Here is a 10,086-nt window from a genome sequence, read left to right as displayed (position 1 = left end):
TTTGTCTTTCCCATTCACCGATGTCTCAATTGTCTCAAGGCTTCAAATCCTTCTTTAACCAGTCAACCTCCCCTTCATCTACACTGATTGTGGTGGACTTAACAAGTGATATTAATAAGAGATCATAACTTACACCTGGATTCACCTGGTCAGTCTATGTCAAAAAGAGCAGGGGGTAGGGGGTGCAATTCAATATTAGGGAGGTGTTCCTAATTGTTTAGTATACTCAGTGTATATACAGTGGACACTCACGTTTTGGTGATGTTTTCCTACAAGATGTGCAGGCTTACACCACATGATACAGTATCACCGAAACAGAGGCTGGTTAACTCCATAAAGCCAAAGCAAACTTGGAGAATTACAAACATGTTACAAATAGGTTATATATGTCTTACAGATAGATATGTTAACTGTGTTAGAGCTGTGTGGCTTTCATAGTTTCCTTGGAGATCTCTTGCGGCTCATCGTCTCTGGTTAGGACTGGGTTATCATATATCTCCAGACTCTTCTTCCTCTCCTGCAAACCCTTCTCTTCATCGTCAGTACTCTGGCAGTACTTGCAGCAGCAGCAGCGAGCGCTGCAGAAGGCCATGCCTGAAGTCACCACACGGTCCCAGGGGGCCATGGAGTGCAGGGGGCGGGGCAGGGAGTCCCAGTCACGCAGCCCGCTGGGCAGGTACTGAGGGCAACGTGCCTGCATCAGGTTAACAACGATGATGAAGATGGCGAGGACAACAATGGGTACGGCCACCCCAACCAGGGTTTGCCAGCCGGCCAGGGAGAGCCCCAGGATGGACAGGGGCATGAGGAGGAAGCAGAGTAAGAGGTAGAGCGCTGCGAACCAACGGTACTTGGCTGTGCGGTTCCCCAGGGCTCTGGCCAAGCGGATGGGGATCCGAGTGAAGGGGATGGGGTACCACAGCAGAATCCCCGCTATGTTGAAGAAGAAATGGCACAGTGCAACCTGGAGAGGAGGAGATGCAAACAGGGTGAGTAAGACTTCAATAACACTGATGCATAGAGAGAGTGGACAGAGAGCAATATGAAACTGACATGAAAATAAACGATGACTACAACAAACCTGCAGTGAGTTGGCCAGTGTTTCTCCAGGAGCAGCCATAGCAGCAAGAATAGCAGTGGTAGTTGTGCCAATATTTGAGCCCAATGTCAGAGGATAAGCTCTCTCAAGGCTAATAACACCAATACCTGTTGGGTAATTGAGAGAACGATTACATGATACTGAAATGATACTTGAGTATATGCTCTCTACATTAGTCAGTAGGTCTGGATGCAATTGGAGACAGCTAAAGTTAAGTAGATAGAAAGAAGCTACAAAACTACTCACCAACAAGGGGAGTGATTGCAGAGGTGAAGACAGAGCTGCTCTGGACAATGAAGGTCATTCCTGCTCCGACCATGATGGCAATGTAACCAGTGACCCAGCCAAAGGGGAAAGGGAAGTCTGAACAGACAAGACACAGCAGGTTAAGCATTTGCTTGGCGACCACAGTGAATGTTAGGATTACTTTCAACATCAACATCAAAGTGACTGTATGGATCACAGCATAGTTGTACCTGATCTTGGTCCAGAGCACCTGAGGTGACCTTCAAGCTGCAGCGTGTCTGTACCAGTGTGGCTCATCAAACATCAAGATGTACCACTGCTGACTATCAAACAGGATGTCTGTTCTACCAGCATTCTGAGTAGATTGAGAAGATAGCCAAATGTCTGCTCACCTGTGTTGAGCACTTTCTTGATGACCACAGCCACCTGTCCCTTAAGCATCGAGTTGAGCAGCTTGACAATGAGGATGAGGCAGGTACAGAGGATGAGCAGGGATATGGCCAGCAGAATGAGGCCCACAGCCAGGTCAGGCAGGTTAGCATAAACAAAGATATGGTTGCCTGCATGGGAAGATGCCAAATATTATTGAAGATTTAAATGGGACAAAGGGGCGATAACAATGAAAGATTAGAGAGAAGGTAATTAAACTTGAGTGAGATTAGAAAGACGGTAATAAATTTAGTGATTTTAGAGAGAAGGTCATACGATTAGTGAGAAGGTAATTTTTTGGTCCTGACATGACTTCCACAGTTTTTATGGAATAGATGGTAATCACACTCCACACTGCCCTTTCTCACCTGGACAAAAGGAACATCTATGTGAGAATGCTGTTCATTGACTACAGCTCAGCGTTCAACACCACAGTGCCCACGAAGCTCATCACTAAGCTAAGGACTCTGGGACTAATCACCTCCCTCTGCAACTCTGCATCCTGACCGGTTGCATCACCGCCTGGTATGGCAACTGCTCTGCATCTACAGAAGGTAGTGTCAAGGCCCAATACATCACCGGGGCCAAGCTTCCTGCCATCCAGAACCTATATAATAGGCAGTCTCAGAGGAAAGCCCATAAAATTGTTATAGACTGTTTTCTCTGCTAACGCACGGCAAGTGGTACCTGAGCACCATGTCTAGGACCAAAAGGCTCCTCAACAGCTTCTACGCCCAAGCCATAAGACTGCTGAACAATTCATAAAATCGCATCTGGACAATTTACATTGACACCCCAGCCCCTCCCTTTTGTACACTGCTGCTACTCACTGTTTGGTTGTTACCTATGCATAGTCATTTCGCCCCCACCTACATGTACAGATTACCTCAACTAGCCTGTACTCCTGCACACTGACTCGGTACCGGTGCCCCCTGTATATAGCCTCGTTATTGTTATACTTATATTGTTACTTTTTATTATTACTTTTTATTTTAGTCTACTTGGTAAATATTTTCTTCTTCTTCAACTGCACTGTTGGTTAAGGGCTTGTAAGTAAGCATTTCACGGTAAAGTCTACAGTTGTTGTATTCGGTGCATGTGAAAAATAAAGTTTGATTTGATTTGATTAGTCAACATGTTTTTCCCCCATAGCTTCTACACTTAGCTCTGACGTGTGGTGACCCAATGTAGGGGGTTACATTACAACCGGATTTGGTCCAAGTCATAATGAGAGCAGTGACCCTTTCCCTTGTTTTGATTGGCTGATTTCAGATCCAAGCGCACAGGTATTAATTTTGACTGGCTGTGTTAGACTTGGGAGCGCTGGCCCGTCATTTGGCCTTGGGCCACTCAGGTGCTTCAGCTGGCCAGGATGAATGGGCCCTTTGAGCAGGTGGAGGGGGTGGGGTAGGGTATTTGAGCAGGCATAGGGGGTGAGATGAGGAAATGTGCCGAGTCACTTTATAGACTGAATGGAAGTCATTGTCATTGTATCATTTGGTCTTGTCTGGCAGTGGGGGGGGGGGGGTTCTCAGGTTTCACAGAATTTAAATTGCTCTTTAGAGACCTTTGTAGGGTCATGGGCTGTTCAGTGACTGTGCTGTACTTACATCTCTCTAGATTGATTGTTTCAGTGACATTTATCTGGGTCAATGTCTTGTTGCCTTCCACCCAACAGAGGGCACCGGTCGTGCAATTGGCATCTGAGGGAACTGTTATATTCGCAAGAGTCTAAAACAGAAGAGAATAAAAACAAAGATGACGGTCCAGTGACCGCTTTAACAATGAAAATACACCTCCTCAAAGATGGAAGGCAGGCAGGAGCAGGCGCGATCTTGTGAGACCATTCTAGCTTATGAGAGGGCAGTTACGCATGTGAACAACAGACACAACTCCGATATAAAGTCGGTTTTTTTCAAGGTTGCTGAAATGCCGCAGGTGTCCACTTATATCAGTGTATTCGTAACAACCTAACCATTACGGAACGTGTATTTGATCAAATAAGCCTCACGTAGCAAATTAGCAATTACTTTTTCAACCTTCTCTTATTGATCTCCATACAAAAATTCCTTATTTTCAGATTTTGGACAGAGTAAACCCTCTCGCTTCGCCTCTCCCTCTCTGATAAAACACAAGCTAATACAGATAAAAGGCACAGTAATTATGGCTATCACTAAGTAATTAAAACCTATGGAAGCAATGACCTTAATGACTTTATGACTAGTAAAGAAGCAGAATTGTAATAAGAAAAGACCACCTTCATGATGACATGATATAGTATCAGTAAGGCACTGGAACTTCTAAGTAGAATCACTCTGGCCAAACTACAAGATCTATCAAACATTAACCCTGAGAAGAGAGCTTAAGAGATAGCACTCTCACGTATACGACAACATTATCTTGTTTTTACTGTCGGAAAACTCGTAAATCATCAATTATCACAAACTTATAAAAATAGCCCATTTATCTGATTAGTAATTAGTAATTGCTGGTCATTGGAGGCTGCTGAGGGGAGGACGACTCATAATAATGGCTGGAACCAAGCTAATGGAATGGCATGCATTTGATACAATTCCACTCCAGCCATTACCACGAGCCCGTCCTCCCCAATTAAGGTGCCACCAACCTCCTGTGTTGCTGGTGTGACAGGCAGTGTTAGGGAGTAGTGAACTTCATGTAGTTCAACAAATAATTTAATTACATTTTGCAGTAGCTTGGTGGTAGTAGAACTATATTCAAATCTAGGTAGTGTTTTCTGTAGATAATTACTTTATTGCCGTGTAACTGTGTAACTTGCTACTGGAACTACACACTACTTTTTTTGCTAAAAGAAAATAAAGTGAAGTACGCAATAATTTCCTTTCATGTTGGGCATCAAACCTCTCTAATTCTCATATGAAACATATCTTTGTGTTCAATAGGCTAAATTACACATTCTGTTATTATGACCCCAAAGTGATCTGTCCTGCAATTTGTAGAGATTTACATATAATAATTTGTCAATAAGTCATTTCCAAAGTACATTTACTTCAGCAAACTATATTTTTTCATAAGGGTAGCTTTAATGTAGCGTAACTTCTTCCAGTGTGAAGTAATTGGCATCTCGGTAAAGTATATTTTCAGAGTACCTTCCCCAACACTATTGTAAAGTGGCTGTTCCACTGGATGTCAGAAGGTGAATTCACCAATTTGTAAGTCGCTCTGGATAAGAGCGTCTGCTAAATGACTTAAATGTAATGTAAATGTTAAATGTCATCGTTAATCTAAACATCTTACCGTGATTTTCTCTGTTTTGCACCAGATTTTGATCAAACTCTTGTTTCTGGCTGCTGGGTCACCGGTGGCAATGTCACTGATTACATTTTTGTCCAGCTAGAGGAAAATAAAGGTTTCAGACTAGTTAAAGATGATTTAAAACCTACTAAACTTCTTCATCAACTCAAATGTAATATTAAGCAGATGTTTTATAAATGTTTCAGACATGTTTCAGGGTTGTATAGGTACTGCATCTTGCTAGCTAAATAAATACATTCTAATAACTTTCACTTCTCATATTGCGTATTTTAATTTATAAGGTGAAATTAGATTAATGACATGAATTGCGATGGTAAAACGCTGATCCTACCTCTATGATGGCATCAGTGAGAGGGTCGGTGATAACGTTGAGCAGGTCAGGGGCGTTGTTTCCCCCCTGGATGTTGAAGGAGTCGATGATGATCTTGGTGAGTTTGTACAGGACACCAGTAGCTGCCTCCAGAGGCAGCAGGATCAGCACAGACAGCCAGTTGAAGAAGTCATGCACTGTGGCACCAGCAAACGCCCTGGAGGAAATAACACCAGGTTACACAGCTCACAATTTACCAAGCTTGATATTTTATTTCCCAGAAATGTTGCTCATTACCAACCAGCAAATTACAATGTTTTTTTATGGTGCAAAATTGTGAAGTATACTTCTATCAATTGAGGGTGTTTAGAAACGTCTTGAGGTGACCGACAGCCGTTTTGCTATGGCTGTATTCATCAATCGAGCAAGAAGGCAATATTTTGAATAATGTAGTCATGTCCATATACAAATTTGATGATATCATAGTGAATTGACCTTCTTTATTACTTTACTCAAAATATCATGACATTAGTGACAGTCAAAATGTGTACAATTTGTGAATGTATAAATCAACATTTTGTCCATTTAAACAGCCTGTGTCCAATCCGCTGTGAAAAGGGAGCTTTTTCTTGGTTCTACTGACGTGCTTTGTGTCTGTATCTGACGTAAAAAAGTGTTTAACTTCCACACAAAATTGCTTTTCTTATTTTCGGTTTAAGGAAGTGTGTAGGTCACATTCTTTATCGTACAGCAATAAAATGTATATATTTATAGCTGCTCAATAAGAATCCAATTAAATAAATCAGTTAAATATATGACCAGTAACTACCAGTAAATATAATGCCTGTAGTGTTATGAATCTTTAGAAAGTGATTCAGTTAGATGTACCTGCGGAACTCATTTCTGTCCCCTGCCTGCATCATGGCCACAATGGTGTTGGTGACTGAGGTTCCAATGTTGGCTCCCATAATGACTGGCACTGCAGACTGGACCTCCAGCACTATGATAAAGATACAGAGTGAGTGTGTGTGTGTGTGTGTGTGTGTGTGTGTGTGTGTGTGTGTGTGTGTGTGTGTGTGTGTGTGTGTGTGTGTGTGTGTGTGTGTGTGTGTGTGTGTGTGTGTGTGTGTGTGTGTGTGTGTGTGTGTGTGTGTGTGTGTGTCCCATGTGTACTTGTATGTGTGTGTATACTCACATCCAGAAGACACCATGCTGACCACAATAGAGGAGGACGTGCTAGAACTCTGGACTAACAATGTGACCAGCACTCCAATCACCAGGCCAGCCACAGGGTTGGACAGCACCGCATTGTCCTGGAAGATGTCCCCAGCTGCCTTACCTATGCAGACACCGCTTAAAGGTAAGGCCAAATTCATCATGAAAACGTTCCATAAACACTTTCATATCCATAAACATCCCATATTTAGATATTTTGTTATGGAATGACAGGATAATTGTAATTGTGAATAATAATTAGTGTCATCAAATTAGTATAGTTAAAACCTAAGAAGTGACAAATACAGTCGGTCCTTATCAGGACCTGGTTGAAAACAAACATACGCTTTTATACTTTGATTTGATTTTGACTCTATATTATATCATATGATTGGACTGGATTACGTGCATCAACAAAGATTCAGTAAGATATGAAACCATAATATTCGTTTATTCAACTCTGACAGAGAGAGAGCAGGGTTTAATGTTACCTCCAACTAGCTGGAAAGCAGAGCTCAGGACGTCTAGAGAGCAAACGAACATGTAGAGAAATCCAACCAGCAGAATGAACTTGACAATGGCAGTCAGAACCCGCAAAACCTTCCCTTTGGTATCCAACTCTGTTTCCAAAGAGAGAGATATGAGACTGGATGAAGAACCAGATTTTGGTTGGTGTAGTCACACAGGTTTTCACTAAAAACATGTTTATCTAAATGTTTATCTCAGTGAAGGGTAAAGAAGTGCACTTTGTTAGGAATAGGGTGCCATTTGAGAAACAACCATAATCTATCTCACCTGACCACTTGAGTCCATTGTCCTGCAGTTCAGGGAGGTTCCAGGGGTCATCCTCATACTTGTCCTCTGTAGAATATGCTGGCAGGACGACTGAGTCTTTGGGTGCCGTATCTGCATCATCTGTGGGATTAGGAGAATTGTGAGTGGATGTTGCCTCTGTGTGTGGTGCTGCCTGGTGATGAGGTGTGGATGTCATAGATAGTAAGGAGTAGCCAACTGTACATACCAAGAGTGGGAGACAAGGTATCTCTGACTTCTGGACGAGGAGCCATTGCCCTACGGCAAATATTATGTACTTTACTTTGAGGTAAACCATGAAGAACATGTACTGTGGCAAACCATCAAAGTATATCGGAATAAGGCTAAACAGTTTTAACTTGAATTAATCTATTGTTATTAAAAAATGATTATTATTCCCAGAGGAAACAAAAACACAGTCCTTTTATATTGAATCCTCTATTAAAGAGTTCCTGAAATGTTTATTTGTTCATCCTCCAATGCATAGCCAAGCAATCTTGTGCCTGTCACAAGATGTTACAAAATATGAGAATTTCTCCTTTCAATTATGGTCAATTATTCCATGGGAATAACTCATCGTGAGTTGCTTTTCACGTCCACATCGATAACGTCCACAGAGACATACAGATATGACTGTCGGCTAGGGCCTACTATCCTCAAGAAAACCACAAGAGAAGTGTAATCAGTAAAGCTCTCTAAGTCCTCCTTTTCCAAGGATCAAATTGAGTTCTCTCAAACAACAATAGGCTACAATAGTGGCATACTACTAGGCTAACTAATACAATGAATACCAATTATTCTAATAATAACAAAACAAGTTATTATTATCGTTATCTGGGCAACATTTGACAAAAAAAAGAAAGCAGGTAAAAATGGCCAAAAATAGCACCCTTGAGAACAAGCTCGGCCAGTCATTGGCACCAAACTGTGTGTGAAGCTGAGTGTCAACCAAAATAATACGCATTGAGGCTATGAGCACATACAGCTATAGGTAACAATTCCTAACATATCTTTGTTTGTTGTGATTTTGTTTTGTTGCTATATTACTTGAATTTGTCTTTTTTCTAATGTGGAGTATCGAGGGTAGTAATACGCACCTGAAGTGGAGGAGTAGGCTTTTGCAGCAGTCCTTATGAAAAGGGGAATTTACCTGAGCTACCTGGCTACCTGGAGAGGTCCTGCATGCTGCTTATATAGCGCTGGGGCGGGAAAACCCGCTTCAACCTGACTGTTCAAAGTCCGTAGCAAAAAGGGCTCTCTGACAGTAAGTGAGTTTACCTTAGCATCCACAGTGAATGCAGGCCAGGCAACATCAAACGATCAGTGTATGACGGAATATTACTACTCTGGCATGGGTTTTTAAAATGTTGTTTTCACAAGGTAAAAAGTAGGCTAATGACTGTCATAAACTGTATTTTTTTTTTTTTGCTGGTTGAGAGTAGCCTCCGTCAATCTCAGGACAGGCCGAAAAGAAAAATAGCAAATGAACTAGGCCTAACCAAATTATCTTGATGATTTCAAAATGTTTTTGGCCTGTCTATTAGAATAAACAAGACCAGTCTATTAGAATATTTGCACTTTGATTGAGAATAGACTAGGGTCGGCCTATTCAAATAACGGAAATGGTAGAAGTTTTCACAAATGCTTTGCAAATTTAATTCAAACCCTTATACAGGTGTAGCCTATCCAGAATGTATTTTTTTAAATCAGTTGAGTGGGTCAGTTGGCACATTTGTACGTATTGTTCTCTATTTCTCTTCTGAATGGAGGAAAGCTGCTCTCTGGTGGTAGCTTGTGGAACGTCTATAGGCTACCTAGTGTCCAGTAAGAAGTCTCTGTGGGTTAAGCCAAATCATTAACGACGATTATAGAAAAGAACAACAGTATAATGTGTTGTGCCTAAGATCGACATAGGCCTACTTTATCATGTTTCAACCACAGGTCCATAGGCAATACACTTTAATATATCATAGATAGACCTATCATCTAATTCATTTTTGTTATGGCTTGGCTTGTTCATGACTATAAGATAGACACTACTATCATGGTGACACTTGTATTATGGCTCTGACAGTATGTGACAGTTGAATAACCTGAATCATACAGGAGTGAAGGGTTTAACTGTCATTATCACATGGTTATAACAGTCTAACACAACTGAGGAGAGAAACATCTAAAACATTATAGTCTTACAATACCTCTTTATGTACAAATTGAATATTATGCCATAGACTATGAATATAAGTTGGCTAATCAAATCTCTCTCTCACTCACTCACTCACTCACTCACTCACTCACTCACTCACTCACTCACTCACTCACTCACTCACTCACTCACTCACTCACTCACTCACTCACTCACTCATTCATCACTCACTCACACTTACACTTACACACACAAACGTTTGTTTTCCTATACTTGTGGGGACCAAATAATTGATTCCCATTCAAAATCCTATTTTCCCTAACCCCTAGCCCTTAACCAACCTTAACCCCTAACCCTAAATCTAACCCTAACTCTTATTCTAACCATAATTGTAACACTAACCTCTGAGCCTATAATAGTCCTTGTGGGTATCGGTGAAGTGTTCCCACTTGTCTAATGTTCATTGTTTTACCATCCTTGTGAGGACTTCTGGTCCCCACAAGGATAGTAAAACTAAACACACACACACACACA

The 10,086-nt window shown here is 41.5% G+C and overlaps 1 protein-coding gene across 1 annotated transcript; it reads right to left on the bottom strand.

Moving 5' to 3' along the window:
* Positions 1-415: 415 nt before the first annotated feature.
* Positions 416-7,660, bottom strand: LOC135556863 (sodium-dependent phosphate transport protein 2B-like). The gene is made up of 12 exons (XM_064990288.1): positions 7,615-7,660; positions 7,389-7,508; positions 7,085-7,213; positions 6,574-6,717; positions 6,267-6,378; positions 5,400-5,595; positions 5,051-5,146; positions 3,385-3,505; positions 1,738-1,905; positions 1,346-1,462; positions 1,082-1,206; positions 416-964 (listed from the first exon to the last, which is right to left on the bottom strand). Exons 1-12 carry the CDS (start codon positions 7,658-7,660, stop codon positions 416-418), a joined length of 1,923 nt encoding a protein of 640 aa, XP_064846360.1.
* Between the last annotated feature and the right edge of the window lie 2,426 nt (positions 7,661-10,086).

Source organism: Oncorhynchus masou, chromosome 15 (genome assembly GCF_036934945.1).
Source record: "Oncorhynchus masou masou isolate Uvic2021 chromosome 15, UVic_Omas_1.1, whole genome shotgun sequence".
Lineage (NCBI taxonomy): Eukaryota > Metazoa > Chordata > Actinopteri > Salmoniformes > Salmonidae > Oncorhynchus > Oncorhynchus masou.
Note: the sequence above shows the minus strand (reverse complement) of the source record. Positions and strands in the feature narration are given on the sequence as shown.